The sequence below is a fragment of the Camelus bactrianus genome, chromosome 13, assembly GCF_048773025.1.
Source record: "Camelus bactrianus isolate YW-2024 breed Bactrian camel chromosome 13, ASM4877302v1, whole genome shotgun sequence".
In the NCBI taxonomy this organism is placed as follows: Eukaryota; Metazoa; Chordata; class Mammalia; order Artiodactyla; family Camelidae; genus Camelus; species Camelus bactrianus.
This window is the reverse complement of record NC_133551.1, coordinates 50,484,835-50,511,060: the sequence shown is the minus strand read 5'-3', so window position 1 is coordinate 50,511,060 and position 26,226 is coordinate 50,484,835. Positions and strand designations below refer to the sequence as shown.

The 26,226-nt window shown below is 45.4% G+C and overlaps 1 protein-coding gene across 8 annotated transcripts in view; it reads left to right on the top strand.

Moving 5' to 3' along the window:
* NFYC (nuclear transcription factor Y subunit gamma) overlaps positions 1-22,424 on the top strand; it is a 59,349-nt gene extending 36,925 nt beyond the window's left edge. For 7 of the 8 annotated variants that reach the window (XM_010959793.3, XM_010959795.3, XM_045520248.2 and 4 more), the window contains 8 exons: positions 1,223-1,294; positions 2,731-2,844; positions 6,139-6,234; positions 11,036-11,209; positions 14,375-14,533; positions 17,610-17,717; positions 20,190-20,249; positions 21,204-22,424. In XM_010959793.3, the coding sequence (XP_010958095.1) occupies positions 1,223-1,294; positions 2,731-2,844; positions 6,139-6,234; positions 11,036-11,209; positions 14,375-14,533; positions 17,610-17,717; positions 20,190-20,249; positions 21,204-21,635 (1,215 nt within the window). In that variant the 3' untranslated portion in view covers positions 21,636-22,424. The remainder of the gene's footprint in view (positions 1-1,222; positions 1,295-2,730; positions 2,845-6,138; positions 6,235-11,035; positions 11,210-14,374; positions 14,534-17,609; positions 17,718-20,189; positions 20,250-21,203) is intronic. The other variant, XM_045520250.2, reaches the window with a different exon arrangement.
* Positions 22,425-26,226: the final 3,802 nt, after the last annotated feature.

Genomic DNA, 26,226 nt, shown 5'->3' with positions numbered 1-26,226 from the left:
TGGAGAAATTAGATGTCTTGGTGTACATCTTATCCTAATAGTTGTTCTTCTGTAAACATAAAATAGATTCTGAGAAGGCTGGTGATGTTTTTCCAGAATGCTCCACTGCCTTCTGTGACATATAGTTTAGGTTTTCTGTTGGTCTTGGAAAAGAAAGTTCACTAATGTGTGTTAATTATACCAAATCTCAATAAGAGCTGCTTCTTCCATAATGTGATGATGCAGATTCCCAGGTGAGCATATTGGGTTTGGTGAGTCACATTTCAGACCACTTATAGAATCAATCATTTGACATCTAGTCCCAGTAGGGATTTTGCTGATTTTAGCTAATCTCTGCCTTTGCACCTTTCTCTTCATTGCAGCTCTGAAACTCAAAATTGATTTTTATTTCTAGAATTGCATGCACCATTGGTCATGTGTTTAAATACCAGTAGTATCAAAATAAAATAAAAAAGCACTTTAAATCACAAATAATTGAGTAGTGCTAGTCGAGAAGTACTTTCCTGAATCCTATCCACAGCAAAGTTACGTGGTTTTCCCTGCACCTCAGCCTTGTTTGTTAAGAAAAAAGTGCCAGGGCTGTTCCTAAAAGACAGCTGATAAATTCACCCTTACCCTTTTTCCATACTCTTCTACTCCAGCCCCCACTCCCAAAGCAGATTTTGAAGGCAAGGCCTTTGCTGCTGTGATGGGAAAGGAGCTCCTCTGCAGTTTCTGGTGTCACGGTAGCGCAAAAATCAGAAGTAGCCAGTATCACACTGGCTGAAGTGAACTGTGAGTCACTGTGGTCAGGTGCTGCTGGCACTTGCCCTTGTACTCCCTAAATACAAGAGGAAAGAACTAGCAACTTGAAGGAATATCCTTAAGACAGAAATTTCATTTTAATCTGCATATTGCAGACTGGTAAACTTTCTTGGAGATAAAAAAAAAACACTCATAATGCACGTCAGTGTTGTGCTGGCGAAACATCTGATATTGTTTGGGGCTACTTTTCATGATGGCAGTCAGAAGCCATCGTAAGTGTCTCCTGAAACTCTTTGAAGCTCTGCATTGGTTAAGAAGTATTTTGCTCTAGAGCTTATATTTTCTTAATTTCATTTGTACCTCCTCTCCTGCCATATTTTCTGAAAGAAGCGACTAAACCAGTCAGAGTGTTTCAAGCTGCCTGTCATGCCCTACTGGTTATCCCTACCATTTATGCACCTCTTGTTCCTCATTTCAGAAAGATTTCCGAGTACAGGAACTCCCACTGGCTCGTATTAAGAAGATTATGAAACTGGATGAAGATGTGAAGGTGAATTCACATTCATTTTTATTATCCATATTGAAAGTAAAATGATGGGTAGCTGATTGCTCATTCCTCTGGAGCTCAAAGTTTAATTAAACAAAAATGAAAATATTGTTAGATTATTTGTTGCTTTTTTATTTGGTTCCTGTCTAGAATTGTTAAGTGAGCTGAAATTGAACAGTTTTAGTTGTTGTATGCTGCTTCTCTGAAAATTGGGGATATTCTGTTTTCTTGATGTTGGGAAGATGCTGAATGTTTGCTTTTTTAATCACCCCATTCTTTTCACTATATAGTGTAAACATGTATCATCAAATCGAAAGTCCAGTGCTGTCTTCCTAGTGTCTTATTGCAGTCTCTGGTTGATCTGAGCTCTAAGAAATGTTTGATAATGATACTGTTCTTGTTCTAACTTTTTGATCTATGAGTTGTTTACATGAATTATCCTTGTGAAAGGATTTACTTGGCGGTGGCCATTTCTGTATTCCTAGGTGTCTACCTCCTGTTACAACTTTTTCAAGAAAAGAGCAACTCTGTCTCTGTCCACTCAAAATTAATAGTCTCTTGTTTGTATAGGAAGCTAACAGTTTATAGCAATTTACCCTTTTATTACCTTTCTTTCTCCTTACAGTAACCCTGTGAGATTTGATAGAATACGAATTATTAGTTTAACCATTCTGTAGATATGGAAATAGACACAAAGAGGTTAAAAGTGACTCACCCAGAGTAGGAGAACCAAGATCCCAGTTCTCACCTCCTGCTTCCAGAGCTCTTCCCATCCTGCGCAGACCACATCACCAAGGGTTCAGAGCCTTGTTTGACCATAAGTTTGAACTTGGAATTCAGACTTGGCAAGGAAGCTTACATTACTTGAGCACTTACTATGTGCCAGGCCCTGTGCTGAGTGCTTTTATGTATATTATCTCATTTGATTCCCACAACACTGGAAGGTTTTTATTCTCTTTTCACTATGTGAAAAATAAAGCCCCAAAGGAATGGTAGCCTGAGATTTTAGCAAAATCCATTGGCTCTCATACTCATTATCTCTCCCCACATTGTCTTTCTTTGGGTTAGATTCTACACCCTACCACTTACTGGCTCTGTGGCCATGGGCAAGTCACTTCACCTCTCCCAAACCCTACTTTGTCTGAAAGTCTATTATTAGAGAAAGAATGGGCATGGTAGGTAAGATAAATACTTACCTACCTACCTTACCTAAGATAAAGAAAAGATAAATACTCTTTCTCCTTCTTCCCATCTTCTGTCTGATACCTGTTTTGTCCCTAGTCATGGATTTATTTTACCTTAGAATCTCTTGAGGCTACCACCTTCCTGTTTTCCAACCCTTAATCCATAGCCCAGTGGCAGGACATGAGGGATGGGACAGACTGACTGGCTTGAATGACTTGCTGGTGATTGACAGGGAAGGCCTACGTCTGTTGCAGATGATCAGTGCAGAAGCCCCTGTACTCTTTGCAAAGGCAGCCCAGATTTTTATCACAGAGTTGACTCTTCGAGCCTGGATCCACACAGAGGATAACAAGCGCCGGACTCTACAGGTAATGTTGTAGACTTACATCAGGAAAAGTCTTCTCTCCCATGGCTTTGGACCAAAGGTTGTTCTTTCTTAGGCCTCTGTCAAGCTGATGTGTGTAAGTGACATCTTCCTCTACTGGTGGGAGGCAGACAGACCTTGAAGCCATAGTAGTATGTATTTCCCCACCAAGAATCTCAATTCCCAGCTCTCCTGTTTTTCATAGCTCAGTGACTGAACTTTGAGCTCTCACTGTAAACAGAGGCTACAGTGATATTTATCTATTTCCAGATGTAAACAGCTTCTGGTTGGAAGCCTTGAGAGCCTCCAAGAAAGGACAATCCCAGGAAGAATCAGTCTCACTAACCTCATTAGTCTTTTTATTCCTTGTCTGCCTTCCTGGGAATCTTTTCCTTCTTTTTTGTTTTCTCTTTTATTTTAATCCAGCAAATCAGCATTCATAGTGTTTGCCAACCCCTTGGTTACTGGCTCTAGAGGTCCTCCCCTCAATAGCCAAGCCCTAGCTCTTAGAGGAAACGTTTCCCAGACATAAGAGGAAGGGTGTGACAGATACAAGACAGTGACAGTATTTTAACAACGAAGCCAGGGAAGTAAATTATACTTTGTTTCCCCTTTATCTCCAGAATTGAGATGCTTTTATTCATTTATTCTCCAGTAATTAGGTTTATTTATTTTTAGAGGAGGTACTGGGGATTGAACCCAGGACCTCATGCATGCATCTCATGCATACATCTCATGCATGCTGAGCATACGGCTCTACCACTTGAGCTATGCCCTTCCTCCTCTGGATATTAACTGAATACCCACCATGTGCCAAGCACTGTTCTAGGCCCTGGGGACTAATACACAAAACAGACAAAAATTCCTCCTTTGAGAAGCCTATATTTTAGCGCAGCTAGACATTGAAAACTTACTTTATGCTCTCTTGAAGGAACTCTGAATCTAGAGAGATCCAATTAAAGTTGCCTTCAAGATCAGTTCAGATTAAAAAATCAAATGGGCAAAATACTTGAACATGCCCTTCAAAAAAGAAGATATCCAAATGACCAATAAGTGTGTGAAAAGGTACACAATATCATTTGTCATTTGGGAAATAAAAATTAAAACCACAGTGAGATACTGGTTTACACCCACTAGGATGGCAAAATTAAAAAAGACTGATAATGACAAGTGTTGCAAGGAAGGGAAGCGACTGAAACTCATATGTTGCTGGTCAGACTGTAAAGTGGTGCAGTCACTTTGGAGAACTATTTGGCACTTTCTGATAAAGCTAACATATTCCTTACTCTGAGACCCAGCCCTTCCACTCCTAGGTGTACCCCCAAAAGTATGGACGCTTTGTTTAAGAATGTTCATAACAACCTCATTTATAATAGTGGGAAACTAGAAACAACTCAACTATCCATCAAAATGGGAATATGTTAACTAATTGATATAAAGTGGATTACTACTCAATAAAAAAACCAAATTATTTATTCATACAGCAATGTGGATGAATCTCAATAATATTATATTAAGCGAAAGAAACTAGAGGAAAACATTACATGGCACATGATACCATACATTGTCACCATTTGCGGTGGTAAAAATCAGAGTGGTGGCTGCCTCAAATTGGTATAGGAGGGTAACTGACTGGTGAGGGACAGAAGGAAGCTTTGTGTTTTCTTACCTGGGTGCTAGTAACCTGGGTGCATGTATTTATTCAGATTCATCAAGCTGTGTACTTAAGATGTGTGTGTGTGTGTGTTAACTGAATGTGAGTAACAATTCAGTAAAATATTGGCATTAAAAAAGGCAAAATAAAAATGTTAAAAAGTCCAATTTAAGTATATCTGTTTCCAAAATTCTGTAGAACACTTTGGAGTATTTTTGTAGGTGATTTTTTTTTCTTGTATTCCCCCTCTTTCTACTCGTAGATGAGCTGTTTGGATAGCTTGAGTAGGTGACATCATCAAGAATGTGATACTGTGTTGTACTAATCTTAAATGAGACCTGGCAGCCTTAAGATGTGCCCTGCTTCGTTTGGGAGAGTTTATCAAGCTGGTGGTTGGCAGGAAGGGTTGACTGGAGTTTTGCATTTCAGTGGCTTGGGGCCATCACAGAGACAGGGGAAGGAAAAAACAGAAAATTTCCATCCCTCCTATTTTGTCTGATGAGTCACCTTCTTTTAAGATGTGATATATAGAGATTGCTGTGGATTTCTGTTAGCATGTTGACTTTTCCCCCTACATTTTACTATGAAAAAATTTAAACGTAAGCCAACTTTATGGTGAACACATGTATACTCACCACTTAGGTCCTACTGTTAACGTTTTACTTATTGTATCCCCATATCTATCTTTCCCTCTATCTAGCCATCAAGTCATCTATTTTTAAATACATTTAAAAGTTTACATTCCCTTGAACACTTCAGTATGCATACCATACACTATAGAGTTCACTGTTTTTTTTCCTTTTTTTCCCTTTTGCTTTAAAATTGTCCTGCAGTGCAGTACTCAAATCCTGAGTATACATAGTGTGTTCTTTTTCAGTTAAAAAAAAACCCTCTTATTTAAAGAAAGGGAATGTCAAAAGAACCTCATCAGAATAGGCCTTGGTTTCAGTAGCGTTAATCAACTGACTCATGTTCTCTCCCCACCTGCCCTCTGTTCTACTGATGATTCAGACTTCCAATGTGCATGTCACATGGAATAAGATTTAAGCTATGGATCTAACATTGTGATTTTGAATTCCAAAATAAAAATTGTAGCCTTGTAGGAACTAACCTATATAGATCCAATGACTAGAAAATATTGCCAAAAATTATTGAATTACGATTTCAGCTAAGAGATTCAAAATAGATTATAACTACTTGTGAACCAAAGAGCCAAACGTTATTTAGGAACTTAAAAAGGTTATAAGATTGAATGATAGCCTAACCTTGCTAACCGCAGAATGACCAGAAACCTGTCAATTAGATTGCTAGACTCATACAGATATATCTGGAGGATGATGACTTAACAACCATGGGACCTTGGGGCAGGGTCAAGCACAGGTGGTAGTAGTTGCTGGCTCGAATAACCAGTTTGTGGAACATGAGCTGCATGTATCTCTTTTCTGTTGATGTTTGTCCATCAGGTCTGATCATTGAAAGTTTATAAAAGTTTGGTTGTGCTTATTTCAGCTATAGGCTTGGCCGTGGGTATTTAGTTTGGCTTAGAAGTCATCATCTTATCTTACTTATAACTTTGAGGGTAGAAAGCTAGGTGAACTAGTTTCTCCCCAGGCTAATTTTTCAACCTGCTTTTCTTTGTTACAGAGGAATGATATTGCCATGGCAATTACAAAATTTGATCAGTTTGACTTTCTCATCGATATCGTTCCAAGAGATGAGCTGAAACCTCCAAAGCGTCAGGTGAGCCAAGAAGGCATTGCTCCTGCTGACTAGAGAGTGAGCACCTTGCATCCTCGTGTCAGATGTGCTGCTTTCCTCTCTCAGCGCCAGTCATGTGCTCTTCCTTTTGTTTCTCCTTCTCTAGACAAGATCCATCTTTAACATCTCCTTCTGTTATTCATTTAGGGATACTTTTAACTCAGTGCCTCTGAGGTGGTATTTCAGTGAAAAGTAAACAAAAGGAAAATTAAAGGCTTTAGTCACAAACAGTAAAGTGAAGCTCATTTCAGGGTATTCCTAGGAAGTCTATCAGAGTTCTTAATCTAGGGTGGGAGAACATTCCCGGCAAGTTACAGATTTTAGATTTCCAAGAAACAACTTGTGTGTGTACGTAGTGGTGTTTGGGGTGAGTGGACTTTGGTTTTCTCTTACTCTCGATTATGGCTTTCTCCGTATTGCACTGGCTACACATTAGAATCACCTCTTAGGGTTTTAAAAAATACCAGTGCCTAGGCTCCGTCCCACACCAGCTGGAATCAGAATCTGTGAGGGGGAGGCCCAGGCATCAGTACTTTTTAAAGCTCTGCAGGTGCTTTTAATGTGCAGCCAGATTTGAGAACCATCACTTAAATCGTTTTTCTGAGCAGTCACGAGAAAGAATGTGAACGTCTGCCTTTCCTGCTCTTCTGCCTGCTCCTCTCCAAAGGTCACACCATTGTTTTTCAGCACCTTGGGTGCATAAAGCTCTTAACTGCATTTGTAATAGACCCCTCTCCTGTATAGCTCATCATTTAAGGCATGCAGATTGCATGACTCACTAGGTGTAGTAGAGACACTTGGGGAATAGTGGCAGAGTCCGACAGGAGCAAAGCTGTGCCTTGATCTGCTTGCTTTATTTTGTTAATAAAATTTTTAAGTGTTTTTAATGAATTATTTCATAGTGTACTATCCTTAGAAACAGTCATTCAGTGATGACCATTCTCCTGTGCTGTCTCATATTAATAACCAGTAAGAAAGTGGAGGAGACGGGGGCATCTTAAAGAACTTTTGTAATCCCAACTCTGCCTGGGGGTTAGCAAGCCCTCTGCACCTCCTTCCTAGAGCAGGGTGCCTCACCGCGTCTCCGTTCTTTCTGGGCAGTCTTTGCTACTGTAAACATCCTTGACTGGAAGCTGTAAGGCGTTCCGAGGAGCTTTCAGTCGGATGTTTACAGCGGCAGGCTGCCACGGTCGTCCCGCTGCGCATCGCCTTTGAAACACTGCAGGTTTGTGCCCGCAGCTCAGTTCCTCCTCTCTGAGAAGTCACTACAGCAAGAACCCAGGCCACTTCTCTTCCTTCAGAACAGATGCTGCCACACACCCACTAGCCTTGCTGGAATTTGTTTCGGGAGCCCCCTTTAAAAACAAAGTGGTGAGCTCTGACAGAATAAGGCCTTGCTCAGGCTGGTTACACCAACTCCTGCTTGATCCCTGTGGCTGCCTGCTGAGCCAGCTGGCCAGAGAGAATGGTCATGTCCTCTCCCTTCCTCTATAGAGTCCTCAGTGCTTGGCTCTCTCAGGGTGTCAGACAGTTCCTTGTTACATCCTGGGCTGACTTAGAATGCTGTGATCCATCTCCTTTAAAGTGTGTCTAGCTGAAACAGCTCCTTGCTGCCTGGATTCAGTTCTTTTAGGTGTTCAGGCCATTGATTGGCATCCTCTTCCGGACAGCTGCTGCCTGGCCTTTGAAAGGTTGAGATTGCTGAAAGCTGGCCTGAAATTCTAAGATAGCACTTTTAATCCTCCATAGACATGAAGTTTTCCCAAGCTTCAAATTGGCTGGCACCTTCCTCAAGTTCTTTAAAAGCGCCTACTCTCCAAAACTCACTCTTTCTGAAGGAGGCAGCAGTTCATTCTTGCTACTGAAGCGAATGTGCTTTTTTCTAGTCCAGGGCTGGCTGCACAACACTGTGGTGGTGGCCCTAGGATGTGATGCTTCTCATTCTCTGGTGGTGTTTGCCAGAGTCCACTTCCGAAGAGATTCCAAAAGCAAGCGCTCTGGTTGGGAGGCCACTGCTAAAGTGCCTGTTCTGAATTAATCCTGCCATTCAGAGATTGTTCTAGCACAGGGGCTGATTTCCCACTGCTGGGGAAAGAATCGAGCCAGAAATACTGAGTTGAGGATCTAAGGCCCTTGACTTGTTTCCCTTGTTCTTTGGGGAAGCAAGTAGAGACTTCTCAAGCAGAAGATAGTTGAGGCCTTGACTTCTATCCCACTAAAGCTATGAGTTGAAAGTTCCTGCTCATTGAAATGTCATTTCCTCTTTACCCATTTCTTTAAACCAAGCATAATCATTCCCTTGCTAGCTTGACTTCCACTGGCAGAATGAGTCTTCATAATGCAGAAGAAGCTTAGATATGCCTCCTTCCATTCCAGTGATTAGAGAGTGAGCTGTCATGCCTTGTCCTGACAGCACAAACCTAGGTGCCTCTGTTTGATACTCAGAGAGTGCCCTAGACATTGCCCAGTTCATAAACAAGATCAGAGGGTATAGTAGCAGCATAGGAGAAGCTCTTCCATGCTCTCACAGCTTTTGGCAAAGGGTATTTTGGCTTCTGAATGTGGTATGTAGAGGGTTTGCTTTTCGTCTGGCAAAAAGACCACAGTCAGGTGCAGATCAGTAGTAGTCAGGGATAACTGGAGACAGAACAGTCACAGGTTAGGCTGGGAAATGCCAGTGTTTCCCTACTCCCCAGACTTCCTACAGCTTAGTTCTGGGGGTCTTAGTCCTCAGTGCCCTCTCATCACCCAAGAGCTTTTTCAACATAGGTTTGAACTTTAGTGGTTGATGTTCTTTATAAAATGAGAAGGGTTTTGAGTGGAAAATAAATTCATTGAACCTATTCAGCAGCTTTGAAAAGAGTAGTTGGCCTCTGTTTCTTGGCTAAGGAAGGTGTCAGTATTATCCTTGCCACAGCCAAGATCTACTTGACCGGCTGACCTTTATAATGGTGAGAAGTTGGAGTTGGAATGAAGATAATGTTGTCACAGCTAAATTGTTCTGGAAACTGAGACCTAGATGAAGGTAAAAGGGAGATCTCCTTTTTCTTCTGCCTCAGCATGATCATGTCCAGGGTTCAAACTACTTGTGTCTGAAGCACAGAACACATTCACCTAGAAAGTTGGTTCATGTTTGAGGACTAGCTTTGAAACCTAGAATGTTACGAGTGTCTGCTGGGTGGGGTGGATGGCCATTGGGAATCCTTGTCATGTAGAGATCCGGGTTTCTTAGTGGCTAGATAGCAGCAGTCCTGATTGTGGTATCCTGGGCCCCCTGTCACTGGGCAAGCAAAAGACTACCCAGCCGCACTCTATAGCCGATAAGAGCGTCTCCTCGCACTGTGGCCGCAGAGTCCTAGAGGTGGCAAGCACTTAGGGATTCTTTTCTATTGCTAACAGCTGTTGGGTTCAAGAGACTTTGTCATACTCCCAACTTGGGTTAAAAAAACCCACTTTCCTACCTCCAGTTGTCTGCCTGGCTCTGTGAATCTATTCATTCAGAACTGCTTATTGAGTGCCTGCTAGGAGACGCATGGGACAGTGGGGAGCAGGAGAGAGCAAGGCTTTGCCTTCATAGGGCTTTCACTCTAGCAGGGAAGATAGTTTAACAAACAAGTACAAAAAAGTATAATGAGGAGAGGAGGATAGAGCACAGATTGGGGATGGGTCAGTACCAACCTTGTAAATGTCACTTTGGGGAGCTTTGAGACAGTCCAGAGAGTCTCTATACCTTGAAGAAGTGTCTTTTCCTCTTTCCTTGAACAAGCAAACTTAGTCCAGAACAAGGAAATGAATAAATTTAGCTGATATTTTTGCTCAGCCAATCCAAGTGGTTGTATGTTTCTGTTGTTTTTGTTGTCCCAGGCAGGGGCACCATGTGTCACAGGGCCTCCGGAGCAGACGCCGATCTCTGTGTCAGTGGTCAGGGGCTGACCAACCCTGGAGCCTCAGGCTGTAACCATGCCGTAGTGTGTGTAAACATCCTACACTCTCAGCTGTGAGCTCGAGGTGGCTGGGAGAGGGTTGTTTACTCCTTCTGCCATGGAAAACGTCAGCTGAAGAAGGAGCAGTCTCTTCACTCAGCAGATCGGCCAGAATGCGACCTCCCTAGTCAGCCAAGGCAGCACCCCAGCGGAGAGCTGTCCCTCAGGCCCCCTGGGTTGTGCTTCTGCGGCTTAGGACCACCAAACCAGATGTGGCGCTGGATAGATGTGGGCTCAGTGACCGCAGTGAAAAGCTGGGCTTTTGCCTCCCAGTGCTCTTGAGCCTGACATTTGATTCTGAAATTCCAACCCAGAAAAAGCCCTGTGTTTCCCTTTCTCCTGCTCTTTACCTCATGAGGTGGTGGGAATGAAATAAGGAAGTGCTGCCTGTTTGGGAGATGGGACGCCAGCCTGAGAGCGTGGTGTTTGGGTAGCAACTTCCCAGAGCTTGCAGTTAGCAGTGTTCTCAGATCACAGGCCCTGACGGCATTTACTGACATGCACTGCTAGTGCGTGGTTTTTAGTTACGGTAATTATTTGCCCATTTGCAACTCGTCATCGCACAGTGTACTTCAGAAAATTGGCTGTATGTTTTGTGAAGCCTATGGAATCTGTTATTTTTAGTTTGATTTAGCACAACTGGTCTCTTCAAATTCCACTTTCCCTTGGCTTCAAATGTGGAGAGCTCAGCATTCAGCAGGCAACTGCACAGAGCCCATTTGGGGGAAGAATGGAAATTCACTGTGGCGGCTGCTGAGTCGGTTCTTTCCCTCTTACCTGCCTCTCCTTCTTCCCCACAGGAGGAGGTGCGCCAGTCTGTGACTCCTGCCGAGCCTGTCCAGTACTACTTCACGCTGGCTCAGCAGCCCACTGCCGTTCAAGTCCAGGGACAGCAGCAGGGCCAGCAGACCACCAGCTCCACAACCACCATCCAACCCGGGCAGATCATCATTGCACAGCCTCAGCAGGGCCAGGTCTGTGAGCTGCCGAGGCTGCCTGCCCAGCAAGACAGCACTCCTTAGTTTGGGATGGGAAGAGTGTGGCTAGGGCGGAGGGGCAGTCAGATCACTGTGGAGCACAGGATTTGAGTTCTGGAGACTGGGCTTTTCCCCAAATTCACTCAAACGTGAGATGACGTGTCACCTAATCACTCTGGGCCCTGGTTTCCTCGTGGGTCAGATGAGGAAAATGTAGTGAACATGACATTTTCCAGGATCCCTAAAAACTTTTAGGAAAAAAGTCTCTGTAATGCCCCCATGAAGAATAGTGGCATTTCTGTAGAAGGTATTTTGAGCGGACTCCATGACTGCAGTCTGTGTGTCTCCACCAGAATTGGAATTTTAAGGGGGAGATCAGACATCTTTTCCAGCTTGCATTCCTCTCCTCCCCCTTTCCCCATCATTTTTCTGTCCCACCAGATTTGTGCCAGTGACCTTCTCTTTTCACAATAGTAATCAGAAGCTTCTTTCTTTCAATAGTACTGCTGTGAAAGTAGTAACATCCGCATTTGTTGGGGATCATGAGAGGCTGCAGAGGACTGTTCTCTGAGCTCTTACTTCAAAATCTCTGTCAATCATTAATCTATTTATTCATCAAATATTGAGCATCCTCTGTCAATAAAGTCCAGTGCTATGTGTTGGGGATACAAGCATGAATAAAGCAGTCACTGTTTTTAGGAATTCACAGTCTAGTTGGAGCTACAAATATTTAAAGTTACATACACCATTTGCCAAATGGGAAGTGTAAGATACTCTTAGGGTTTGTATAGCAAGTGTTATGACAGCCCTTCAGAAGGGGTCCTAATAAAGATGTGAGGTAGGTTGTAGGAGAGGACATCAGAGAAACTTCCCTGAAGGGAATAATATGAGTCTTGGAGGGAACAATGGAAATGCATCAAATAAACAGGGAAGGAGGGCTTTCCCAGGAGAGGACACGGCACGAGCAAAGGCTCAGAGGTGAGAAACGGCACACGAAGTGTGGGAGGGGAGGGTATAGTCAGCAAAGGGGAACATCTAGGCAAGTCTGAGAAGACAGGCAGAAGACACATCCTAGACAGCCTTCAGTATTCCAGTAAGGAGCTGGGTTTGCCTAAAGTAAAAAAATTGGGATTTAAATATTGAGTATGATTTTAGTATTTATTCCCTGCTCATTTGTTTATTCATATGGCATAAATTTAATGAGTGCTTGCTCTTTGCTAGACACAGTGCTAGGCAGGAGGGGTTTAGAGATGACCACAGCCCAGTCTCTGCCTCAAGGTGTCCACTGCACCATGATGCCTGAGGGACCTCTTTGGCTATCCCTCGTGCTTCTGCAGTGGTGAGCGCTTTACCTGTCAGAGGCTTTATCCCTGTACAGGGCAGACTTCAAGGGAGTCTGCCAAGAGCTGGCTCTGATCGGCTGGTCATCCTAAGAAACTCATGGCCATCATGCCCTGACAGCAGGGCACGCCATACGTGATTTGACAGCTGCTATGCTAACATGAGCCTTCATTTTCCTGAAGTGATTTAGAAATACCTTGGAAATCCTCTCGGAAATAGAGTTGGTATAGTACAGTGATGAGTTGGCAGTATGCATCTTTTTTTAGTCAGCGAGAATTTCATCTATCCTCTTCTCTGCCACCCCAAGACTTGCTCAGCTTGGAGCTGATAAGGCTTGTGAGGACGGGGAAGTTGGCTCCTCTCGGCATCTCCCAGCTGTTGTTTTGCCGTCCTGCTGGTTCAGGGTGGCCTTGTATTGTGTATGCCTCCTTGGACCTGTCGTAATAGCTACTTTAGGTTGAATTCAGATATCTTTTGCAGGATCATACATAGGAAAGTTGGAAGAAAAGCGTATTCTGGTAAAGCGAATCCTGTGTTTTCTGTCATAAAATTGGAAACTTTCATTCCTGGAGGTTTGGGGAACAGGCTGAGTTGAAAATTGTGGTGTGAGAGTGGAAGGTATTTCCTGTTGACCTGGCCCACTGCATGTATTTCCTTCTGTCATCTTTCTTCTCTCCCCTCCTCCAGTTTGTAGTCATTTTTCCTTACTTAATAATCCCTTGAATCTCATCTCTAGTTCCCAGAACACATCTCCATCCTTTGTAACTTTACATGCATAGGAGAGCTGCACATTCAAAACACAGAGCTGCGGAACAGTGACATCAATGGGAGCCCGTGATTCACTGAGACTCTCAGAGTCATCTTATGAGGTGGTTCTTACTTTATACCCAAAGTGGGGAGATGGGTGCAGGTAGAGTTGAGAGGCCCCACCCTCCCACCACCACCAAATGAACAAGATATAGTGGGCTCTGTAAAGCTCACATCTCACATCTGAGATTTAAAGAAATGATTGACTGACTGACCCCTTTGACAGTATGAGTCTACTGTGTCTCAAAGGAGTAGGAAGTTCCATAGGACTACAGTCCACTGTGTGTGTGTGAGACACAGAATCTTCTAAGTCATGTACATTAGACCGAAGTTTCTTAAATCTAAGATTCCTGTTTCTAGAAGTTTATAATTATTGCTGTATTAAATTCTGTTATTTAGGATAGCCTCAGTTAAAATCCAGGTCTTAGTGCCCAGGTCTTAAGGGTTTTTGCCTTTCCAGTGGGAATCTGAGCTGTGGTCCAGAGCAGCCTGCCGGCCAGTGTGAGCTGAAGTCACTTGCTGTTTGAATAGGGGGAAAACTGGTGTGCAGCTGAATTTTTTTCACAGTGTCTTTCTTGCCTGAGAAGGAGCCCAGGATCCTGAACTTGGTAAATCCATACTCACCCCACTTTCCATTTAGTTTGTTCTCTAAACTCACCTGCTTCAGATTGACTTTGGCCATGTCTCAAGCAAGTTATCATGGTTGCTTTTGATTCTTTTGTATTGTATGTGCCTTGAAGGGGCTATCATTTGAACCACAGAGATGTTTGGGGCCTAGGCAAATACCCTGTACTCTGAGCCTAAAAATCTGTTTCTCTTTCCTGTCTTACTTTGGAGAGTGACTTTAGCAGTGCTCTAAGCCTGAAGGACTCTGTAGGCTGAGTACTGTCAGTGTTGAGATGAGTTCAGGCATTCATGGGGGGCTCCTGGTAAACTGCTTGTCATTCACTCCTTGGTAAGCCTAATAACTCTGAGCCAGAGTTCAGTCAGCTTTCTCATAACTCTTCCTTCCAGACCACACCCGTGACCATGCAAGTTGGAGAAGGTCAGCAGGTGCAGATTGTCCAAGCCCAGCCGCAGGGTCAAGCCCAGCAGGCGCAGAGTGGCACTGGACAGACGATGCAGGTGATGCAGCAGATCATTACCAACACAGGAGAGATTCAGCAGATCCCGGTAAGCCCTGCCCTGCCTCAAGGTCTGCGTGGCGCTGTGCTCAACGTTCTAGCAGGAAGTAGAGATTTCGTATACACACACACACGCTTTTTTGTAAACCTATATTCCCGTTACCTTAGAGCACAACTTGCTTCACTGTATACTCACTGCTTTCCTTTAATCCAGGTTCAGGCTCACCACTGTGGGGCAGCTCCTCTTAATTTCCCCTCACTCCACCTACGCAGAGAAATCCTTGTAACCATTATCCCATGCCAAGGCACAGAGGTCCTATGAGGCAATCCCGTTATTTGATTAGCAGAGAGTAAGAGGGAGGTGTATAGAGAAAGCCATAAATACACTTGTTGCATATTCATGAGTCAGTTCCCAGTGGATCCTGCAGCAAAGTGTATTTCTGGCTTTTATTTAACTTATCTATTCCTTCACTGTGGACTGCTGCTTCCTTTGTGCCTTGAGGGATTTCATTTCTTAGATTTGTTGGCTTTTTTACTTATACTTGTTCTTTTGTAAAAAGTGTCTTAGCACTTGCCATCTATATATTATTGATCATTTTGCCCTCCCCAAAAAATATGGAAAGTGAGTGACATGGAGCAGTCCTATTCCTGCCCCTTGCTCTTCCTATTATAAGTGAAATGTAGGCAGATACAGAAACTCACTTGGACTTGGTTGCCACTTCCTCTTTGAAAAAAGCTCAAAGAGTATCCTCAACTCTGTTTTTGGAACTATTCTTATTAACAGAGTATAAGCCAAGAGAAAGCTTGGGAAAGTGGAGTGTGTACCTCTCTCTCTCTCTCTCTGTCTGTCTCTTTCCTTCTCATCTCTCTCTCTGCCCACCTCTTCCCTCCACCCTTCCCTCCTTCTCTCCCTCCCTTTCTCTCTTCTCCTTGTCACTGCACGTGCATGCACACGTACACATACACATACACAAAATACCCATCAATTCCAGATGCCTTGCCTCACTGTTTTAGCCACCAACCAAAGACTCCTTTCTTGAATGGTTCTCATTTTTGCATGTGAAGGCACCAAAACAAGTTCATCTAAGCGGGAGAAGAGTTCCCACTTTGCAGTAACTTCAACTTAGCTTTTAAAGCCTCTAGGGCACAGAAGATTTGCTGTAGAATTCAGGACCTGGTCTTCACTATATACCTCCTACAGGAACCTGCATTTCTAAACTCACCATGCTCGTGTTAGTGATGATCTTCAGGAAGGAAGCTTTGCTTCTCTTTTGAAAGCCCAAAGGATAGGCTTATTTACTTTGTAACTAACATTAAAAAGCTGTGAGGGTCCCCAGGCCTATCATCGTGGTAGACGACTAAGGGCCAGAGCATCACCAGATGTCTAAACCTAAGCTTAAAAGAAGAGCTTACTTCTAAGAGCTGCTTGGAACTATTTGGCTCACAGCTTTTCAGTCACATTTGAGTTTCTGCAAAGAGCTCTTCCCAGCTGGGAAATGTACAATCCCTATGGCTGGCAGTACGCCTTCCCCCATTATTGGGACAAGAGTTCAGTCTTTCACCCCATGTTCCTTGGTGGAGTTCTGGTGACTCCTGGGACCAGCCACCATCAGTCTCAGCAGATGAGGTTTCCCAAGCATCCACCCAGCTGTCTGTTGCCTGGAAACTGCATTATGGGATGTAGTGCAGAGTTCAGGTTTGGCACCACAACTTCCTAGTAGCTCCTCTTGGCATATTCTCAGGAAAGAAGTGACTACAGGTCGCAATATCTTGCCCTGTCTCCTTTGAACCAGATTCCTAATGGGTTTAGATTTTGTGTCCCTCCATCTTGCCTTAAGAGGACAATTGTGGAATGGTCTACCAAGAACTTTAGTGTCAGTCTTTTATCGGTGGTTCAAGTCCTCTATGAGGCTGGAGTTTCACAGAAGCAGTTTGATTTCACATTGCATGCAGGAGCTTCATCCTATCAATATTTTCCTCATGGAAGTAAAAGTACCTGCTGTGAAGTTAGCTCTTGAAGACAAGAGGAACATTTTCCCCAGGACAAAGGGGCATGACTTGCCGCTTACCCTCAAGAAGGTCACCCTTGCAAGAAAGGCAGACGGGGCAGCCAGGGTGGGCAGTGTCTGGACCCCCATATAAAGAGAGACCAAATCTGCTGTCCACCTGGTGCTTCCTTCATCCCCTGCATCCAGAGTGTGAATGTCTGCAGTCCTCTGCTGACTGTTTTCTCTGCTGAGCCACAGTTCCTCTCACGTTGTAGTGTAACTGCCTTGGTCCTCTCCCCATCCCCACACTCGAAGCACTAATACTTTCATGGTACGCTGGAGCGTTAAGAGCCTGAGTTAAGGCTTTTAGCATACAATTAAATGCAGCATGTGGTATTATTGTATTATCTGAGGCAATCTTAAGCATGAGGGACTCTAAGGGCATTTTTGTATGGGGTTTTCTGTGAGAGGTTTATTGATTCAGCTTCCCCTTGGGAGGTGTTTGGCCAGAAGCTAGTGCTGAACACCTGGGATCCTAAAAGTCTCACAGACCCCCTTTGGTCCTGGCTCTTGGGGACAGAGTTGGTAAAGCAGGCCAGCTTTTTCTTCCAAAATGTGCAGCATGGGGTTGGGCAGTTCTCGGGCTGTGGTGCCAAGGAATAGCCGTCTGCTTTGGGCTCCTGGTGGACGCTGGGGTTCTTCTCAATATTAGATCAGCCATCCCGGGAACTGGAGTGGGGAAGGTGGAGATAGAGGGGAGAAAGGCCCACATTTAAGGTACAAGTATTCTGATAACATCAGACAGTCTTTGGCATAAAATCCCAAGATAAACTGTGAGCAGATAGCTCAGTGAATGTTGAGGGTCCGTGTTATTCTCACATAGGTGACAAGATTCTCTGGGAATTTTTCCCCAAGTCCATTCAACATACTCTCTTTTGTGTTGTGTGACTTGTGTGGTAGGGATGTTATGGTTTTGCTTGTTTTGATCTCTGTTAAAAAGGAACTTTACAGGATCGGCTTCTTTAGAAGTGGGAGGGGGTGGGTGGTGGACAATCACCAGTTCTTGTCATGGAAAGTTTGCCTATCTGAGGTTGCATTCAATCTCCTATGGTGTGTTTGCCTCTGCTCCTGTCATAGGTGCAGCTGAATGCTGGCCAGCTGCAGTATATTCGCTTAGCCCAGCCTGTATCAGGCACCCAGGTTGTGCAAGGACAGATCCAGACGCTTGCCACCAATGCTCAACAGGTATGTGCTGCTGAGATGCAGGGCTTGAGTTGGGACCAGCAGGAGCTGGCTTCTGACTGGAGAGGAGTGATCTGCACACAACTCTCTCGCCACTTCACCTTCAGCGAGAGCCACCTCCACACCCTGCACATCTGTTCTGCACCCCACGGGACAGATCGGGTGTATCTGAGAATTGGATTTCAAGTGTGTCCCTGACCATCTTGTTCTCGAGGGACAAAGAAATGCAAGGCAGGGAAGGCCCAAGGATGCTTGAAGAACACCTGATGTGTGTGTATGCATGTCTGACCAGAGGAAGCATTTCAAGAGACTGCCTCATTGTCAGGCTGAGTTTCCATCTTAAAACCTGAGTAACTTGTGTTCTAGCATCTCCTTTGCCCTTTGGAAAGCTGCTTATTTTTACCCCCACCTTCTCATGCACCCCTAACCAGAGACTAAACCCCTCATTTCCTCTCATGCCCTAAGATATTGAGGGCTGTGAGCCATGGGTGCTGAGGGGGCTGCCTCCCTGGGCTTGGGGATTGGAGGAGGTGGGCATTATTTGCAGGGGACAGGGGATGCTGGACAGGGGGAGGCATTGCATTGTTAATGGATTCCTTTGCCTCAGACCCAAAAAAAGCAGCAATCGTTTAAGAGCTGGACTTGTCTGGCCCAGTTGCATTTCTGGTGATGTATCTATTGACAGTGGTGACAGAGCTGAGTTTGGAGAGCAGGTCTCCAAAGATCTCATTTGGGAAAACATGAGGTATGAGCCAAAGGCAGGGCTTCTGAGTTCCATGTAGTCTCTGGGATCATTAAAGGGCCCACTCCAAATCCATTCCTTGGCTCACATAAGGATTTGAGCTTTTCCCTAATTTCCTTGGGGCTCACCGACACTGAATCAAACCTCAAGACTAGTCACATCCTTTAGTATCCCTCTTTTTTTTTTTTCTTTCTTTCTTTCTTTCTTTTTTTTTTTTTTAACTTGTAAGATTCTTACCTGAGATTCAAAATCTTTTTATGGCCTAGGGTGGGAGGAAATGAGAAGGAAGAGTTCTTGGTTCCCCAGAGGTCAGTTTTGGGACCAGAAATTAAAGCCAGGAAGTGGATAGAGTTGGGTGCACAGAGAGGAGGGAGAGAAGCAAGCAGAGGGCACCCGAGGACAGTCGGTCTACAGTAACAGCAGATTGTAATTGTGACAGCCGGGCACTTAGTAGTTGCTCAGTAAATGTTTGTGGAATGAATACTGAATACTATATAAGTGGAATTTAAAGATAAATGAAACTGTCTTCTTAGCTGATTTGAAGGGCACCTGTCCACAGGGCACAATTAACCTCATCTGTGAGGAGTATTTTCCGTCTGTCTTGGGATTTTTCATTTATTCTGCAGATATTTCTTTAGTACTTACTTTGCACTGGGAGATGGAAAGACGGAACTTAGCTCCTGCCCTCAAGCAGCTTATAGGCCGGTGGGAGGAGAAAGACTCAAAACAAGGACCACTAGTAAGGAACCCTCATGAAGCCCTTTCATACCTGTCCCCTTACTGCTCCTCAGAGCCTCATGGGTAGGCCTGACAGGTTGTTCTTGGCCATTGTGAGGACACTCGAGAGGACAGTCCTTACCTTGCACGTTGGCTGTGACAATTCCAGGAGAAGGTACACAGGACATTAGCCAGTCAAATGTTCTGTAGATAACATACTTGCACACAAACCCTTTTCAGTCCTTTTTCTAGTCTACCAAGCTGTCTCCAGCAACTGGCATTGTGTGATATAGTTCTCTGTGTCAGTAAATTTCTTTCAAAATGTATTTAAAATCCCCACGTAAGATTTTAAGTCTGTGTGATAAATATTTACCCCAACTTCTTCTTGGCCCAGAGGACTGCACGTGGCCTCTCTTGGAAAAAGTTCTTCATAGGTTTGCCACAAGGGCTTCCAGGGCCAAGGCGGTCCTGCTCGCCAAGGTGTTTTATATTCCAGTCAGATGATCTGAGTGATACAGTTTTGGTTTGGAACCCACCTTCCAAGAATGAAAGGGACCACTCACCACTTTGCCCAGTGTTTTGTAATCTGCCTTCACTGCTTGAAAGGCAGACTCAGAATTTCTGCTTAAACTGTGAATGTTATACCCTGTCATGACAGCACCTAGGATCTAGGTGTTTTTGTTTGACTTGAGCCTCAGGCCCCAGAAATACCTTGCAGTGAGGAGGTTTGGGGAATGGGGGTGCAGTGGACATTAAGAGAGATGGTTATGGAAATTGAAATATTGCTTGCTCCAGGGTCTTCTCTGTAGTGCCAGCTCTGAGTAGCCTAGTGGATGGGGAGGGGCCCTTGCTTTCCTTTTACTCATCAAGCACCTTTTCTGTGGCCAGCCTTACGCTGGGCACTTTATACCATTGTCCATTTGATCTTCACGACCCTTTTCTGGGTGGGGGGCTGGTGGACTAGTGGACCAGACCCTGCAGCTGATCTGCCTACTTTGCCATCTTGATTCCTGTAGATCACACAGACAGAAGTCCAGCAAGGACAGCAGCAGTTCAGCCAGTTCACGGATGGACAGGTAGGACACCAGCCTGGGCAGGGACAGGGTGAGTTGTGGGAGGGTGGGTAGCGGGTGATATCAGTGGGTTTGGATGGTTAGGGCAACTGTCCCAACATGTGTTAACAGTGAGTAGACAAGAGATTGTTCAAACAAGAACAGTCTTGCCTATCTTCTAGATTTAAAGACTTGTGGGAGCTGAAAATACTCTTGGACATTATATAGGCCCAGCCCCCATTTTACAGATGAGTGATCTGAGCCCTAGAGGTGGGACATGCCTTGTCTGCCCACTCGGCTGTTCACTGCAGAACCAGGACTATCCTGCAGGCCTCCTGTTTGCCCCTCTAAGATCAGCTTTTCTGTATGCTGCCTTTTAATTGCGTGGACTAGTTGAAATGCAGAGAACATGTGACCTCTCAATCCCTCTTGGTGCCTCGAAATCAGTCATTCTAAACTCACGTGAGGAAGGAATCTTCCCTTTTCCCTCCACCTTTCCCTTCACGCTGTGGTCCCAGAGACCCCTGAGGACGTGATAGGATGACATACCTAAGCTTTTTCTCCGCTGCCCAGAAAGGAGAGGAGCTGGCATGAGGACCCAGCCCTGGCTTCTGCCAGCACCAGCTGTGAGGCTCGCGTGCCAGGGCTCCTGTGGCAGGGGTCTTAGCTTTTGGTTTCTTTTGGAAATACCTGAGGAATCAGTGTCCTGTTGGCCCTGACCTTCCGTAGTGGCTATGTTTGCATCTTCTCCACCCTTCATGGGTCTTGGCTGTTGCGTTTAATCCCGTGACTTCCTCCCCATCAGGGCCCATGCAGGAGATGCAGCTGCAGTGTAGCCTCAGCCCGAGCCAGATATTCTGAGGAGAGGAGGAGGGGGTAATCCCTGCTGCCCCTGCCAGGGAGGATTACTAAGAGTTGGGGAAATGCTGACTTCCAAGCTGCTGGTACAGTGGTTCAAATTGCTTGTGTTTGTCACAGAGGAACAGCGTGCAGCAAGCTCGAGGCTCTGAGCTAACGGGAGAGGCAGAGCCCAGAGAAGTGAAAGCCACAGGAAATGCAACTCCCTGCACCTCTTCCCCACCCACCACACATACCCCCTCACACCGGGCTGGTGCCTCCTGTGTCTGCTGTTCCCAACCCCAGCAGAGCTCCACATCCCCTCCTCCCTCCGATGCCTTGCAGTGGGTGGTGGTTGAGGTATCCGGGGCCCCCAGCCAACTCGAGGCCCATAGGGAGCTGCATGCCCCTCTCCCAGGGATGACCTCACTCTCTCCTCTCCACCCCTCGCAGCAGCTCTACCAGATCCAGCAAGTCACCATGCCTGCCGGCCAGGACCTCGCCCAACCCATGTTCATCCAGTCAGCCAACCAGCCCTCCGACGGGCAGGCCCCCCAGGTGACCGGCGACTGAGGGCCTGAGCTGGCAAGGCCAAGGACACCCAACACAATTTTTGCCATACAGCCCCGGGCGATGGGCACAGCCTCCCTCCCCAGAGGACCCTGCCGACCTCAGCGCCTCCTGCAGGCTAGGACACTGGTGCACTACGCCCCACGCCTGGGGGCCAAGATTCTCCAACAGAAAGATGCAATATTTTTTATTTCCTTTTTCCCCATTTTTTTCTCCAAGGAATCAGTATTTCAGTATGTTGAGCTGTGTGTCCAATGCTATAAAATGAAAATATTAAATAACATATTTATGGCATTTTCTCGAAGTGTGTGGTTGAAGACGTATTTCTTTTGTTTTTATTTTTTGGTTCTTACTGCCACTTCTTTTAGGAGCAAATCTGTTTCCTCAGGGGTGTATGTGATCTCTTGACTCTTAGAACAGCTGCTACCCCAGGATTTACCACCTTCCTCTGCCCTCAGATTAAATTCGGCGACTGTGTGTAGCTTCTTTTCCACTAGTGCTCCTCTCCCCATGCCCCTGCTCTTCTTGCCCGGGAGCTCCATGGATTTGTATCCAGAGGCCATGGAAACATTCCTTGCATTTAAGAGATGAACTCATTTGCCGTGGTGAGCAGATAGATTGATTTCCAAATCCTTCTCTCCCAGGGACCCAAGGAGACTAGAACTTTGTGCATTTTCTCCCACCTTCCCCCACTTTTTAATTTTCTTTTTAAAAGCATTAAAAATTGTGCTAGTCTCCTTTGCTGCATGGACTTCAGACTGCATGAAATGCAATAAATCTCATTTTAGGTAATTTAGAGTCTGGGTTTCTGTGTCTGGCGGCATTCATGGGGCCACTTTGTTTGGGAAAGGCTTGGTAAGATTTGTCTGCCCTTAAGTTGGGTGTCTGTGAAGGAAGGAGGGTGACCCTTGTGAGGAGGGGATGTTCGAAGCTAAGGGGACTTAAGCTGCATATCCGATTCAAATTGGGGTCTTCAGCTGATGTAAAAAATGAACTTCATCAGAATCTGTTTGCTGCTCAGTTGCCTGTTGCCTTACTTCCTGAACTGCCTATGACACATGGGCCAGATTTAGCCTGTGTCCTTCTTGGCTGAGGGTCAAGAGAGCATCTCTCATGGAGAAAATTATCTCTGTCCTTCAAGCAAGGACTCGAGTAAATCCCTCCACTCCTGCCTTGGCACAGGTGGGCACTCTGAGCTGCCTGCTGCGGCCATGCCCATTACCAAGGCAGAGCCTCTGCAGCAGAGGACAGCCCAGGTCCCTCGTCAGCCAGCAGGTCTGAAGGGGTCTACAGCCAGGGCCTGCTTCCTGTTAATCAATGTAGGGAGAATAGAAAGAGCGTTCCTTCTTCATTGGCCTGTGTTGGCCATAGAGGCCAGTGAGGAGGCGTCTTTCTTCCCTTCCCCATGTCATTTCTACAGCTAGAGTGAGGCCTGTAGTCATGGGAAGAGCAGAGAACTGGGTGCCAGGAGAAGTATTAATTTTTCTGACAGTAGTATGTCAGAAAACCTTGGCAACTCCCTTCTTGGGGACTATGGGGTGAGGTGAGGATAGGGGAGAGGCTTTAATATTAGATGATTTGAAGTCTGACCCTGGTGCCCTTATAATTCCCTCAGCAGATATCCCCCACTGTCAACCATGGTAAGCACTTGGACAGCTATGTCATCTATTTCATTGTGAGTTATTTACCTAAGTGTACCTTACTTCACACACACACAAAAAAGGTGGCTTGCATTGAAAACATACACAGTGAAATAATAAAATATGATAAATTAGAATTAGGAAGAATATAAGTGAGTAGAAAATCAGGATCATCAAAAACAACAAATAATCTGACCGTAAAGATCTACATAGTTGTTAAAATTAGGTTTCACATTTGATCCTGAGCTTCCTGGCCACCAAAGCAAAAAGAAATGGGACCAGGTAAGAGATTCACACTATAAAAGGAAGGAAAATAACATCCTTTTACAAAAGCAAAGATTTTCCTAGCTGTAAGCTTTTGGATACAGGTACCCCCTCCAGTGTCATCAAGGTAGGTGAAGCAGGTGATACTGTCACTATGAGAAGTCAGTAGGTCTGTCCGCATGAGTGAGGGGCAGCAGCATGGTCTTCTTACTCCCAAGTTTCGTGCCCCTCCTGTGTCCAGGTCTTTATTCTAGCCCTGGACTTCACTCTGAAGGGGATCATCTGGCCTTTCCCACTGTCCTGTACCCAAACACATCTCAGTGAGCCACGCAGGTAATTCACTGATAGCGTGTACCCAGCCCCACGTGGAGAGGATGCAAGAGAGCTAGTGAGAACAAGAGCATACCAAGCACCCGGAAGGGATGCTGGGCTCAGAGAAGGCAGCTCAGCTGTTTCATTTCCTGGCTAACCCCTCATATTGAGGCCACTGTACTGTCCCGCCTTGCTGCTCTTCAGCTCGTCCCTGAAAACCCAAGCGTAATTGGAATTTCAGACCAGTCAATGGATCTCCATTTTCCCACAGATTTCCATTCTTCTTTTGGAGATGTTTTGGCTCTCTTACTGAGCACGTTCCCTTTAAATTTCCCCGGCAGCAGGGCCCATGCGAGTGTAAACAACACTTTGGTGCAGCCCAAGACAGCCCCTATCTAATACCCAGCGCGATCCCCTTACATCCGGAGCACTCTTTAAACATTTTTCCTAGCACTTGCAGCATCCGTCCTCCCGATGGATGATCTTCACGGTGACCCTGCAGGGGAGACAGGAAGAGGGATCGTGATCCCTGTGTTATGGATGAAGACATAGGCAGCCCAGTGAAGTGCAGTGACTTGCCCAAGGTCACTCCATGAATAGGCATGGGTGTGTGTGTGTGTGTGTGTGTGTGTGTGTGTGTGTGTGTGTGTAACAAGGCTTTTACTACATATGAAATGTCTGCTTTACTAAATACGAACTGGTTCTGCCTCTTCAAACCCATTGGCCCATCCTTGAGTATATGTGGAATAAAGCAATTGGATCTGGTCTCTGGACAGCTGATGGTTAGGATAACTCCCAGAGGGTGATGCTGGAGACTGGAGGCCCCTGGGATTATGAACAGACCACCTACCTGACTGGCTGCCTTGCTTAATTCTGCTGAGGCCACAAGGGGGCAGCATGTAGCACTCACCCAAATCTGGGGGGTGTCCTGTCCCACTGATCCTAACTTGAGACAACACTAGGAACTATAGGGATATGTCTACCCCTTTCTCAATGGATACTAGATCCTTAACCCCCTTCCTGATAAAACCCTTAACTTTCGAAGGGAGGAACTTCCCTAGGGCAATGGTGAGGGCTGGAAACTATCCAGAGTACTTACATCAGGGTAGGTGGTTAGATTTTAATAAGGACTTTGTGACAGACCTAGTTCATTCAAGGACCTTCCTATCTCCCCAGCTTTATGTCTTTCCATGCTTCTCTATCGTGCAGTCTACACTCCTGTCACACTCATTTATTCACTGGTCCCTGAACTCCCCTCCATGTTTTCAGAAGTACTGGTCCCAATGCCTGGAATGTCTTTTTACTTCCTTTTCCACTTATTGATCTCCTATACATCCATCAAGGCCCAATTTAAATGGCTCTTGCTGAGAAACTTCTAACTCCTAGGGCAGAGTTAGTGGAGACCTCTTCAATGATCTCATAGCAACTTCCACAGCCTCTGTTAACTGTGCTCATATACCGTCATTCCACAAAGATTTCCTTGGCACTTTCTGTGTTTCAGATATTGTTCTGGACATTGTGAAGACAGATGAAAACAAGCCAGATGAGGTTTGTGCTATCATGGAGCTTATGTTGGGGTGGGAGCAAGGGGAGAGGTGGGAGTAGGGAGGGGAGAGATAGACAACAAACACAAGACAAGTTAGGCTCTGAAGAAACCCCTATCAGTCTGTTAGAACTTCCTGGTTTGGGCTATCTTCCTCCCGATGGTCCTGACCTCCAGTTCAGGTCTGTCTCTGTGCCTCCAGTGCCCAGCGCAGGGCCTGGCACCACGAGAATAACTGTAACTGATGAGTGAGTGAACAAACACGAACCCTTCCCTGAAGACAGGGCCTCCTACACTGCACACATTCCTAACTCTGCTCATTGGCTCTCCCTCACTTTTCTCTGGGTAAAAATTTTCTACTGAGCACTGAAGATACTAGGCAGGGGTATCTGATGGAGATTATTTCAAGAAATTTCTGTGTAGGGAAATATATCTAAAACTTGATATCTAAGTGGATTATCTTATTTCATCTTTACATCCTCATGAAGCAGGTATTCTCATTTTATTAGTAAGAAACGGAGGCTCAGAGAAGTTAAGAAATTTACCCAAGGGCACCAGCTGGTTGAGTGGAGCCAGATGCTCCCAGAAGCCTCCTGTCCCAGCCAGCTCAGCCCCATTGGACTTGTCCCCTCTGATAGTGATTCTTTTCTCACAGAGAAAGAAAATCTCTGCCCCACCCCCACCCCCAACTCCTGGGTAGGGACCTAGTTTTAGGTCCCATTGCTCAGGCCATCTGTAGGCCTCTGTAAGAAGGAGAGGGCCCCAGGGTGGAGGGCAAGTGCCTGGTCACATGAGTTGGCATGGCCTCCTCAAGGCCCTCTGAGCCAGGCTGGCA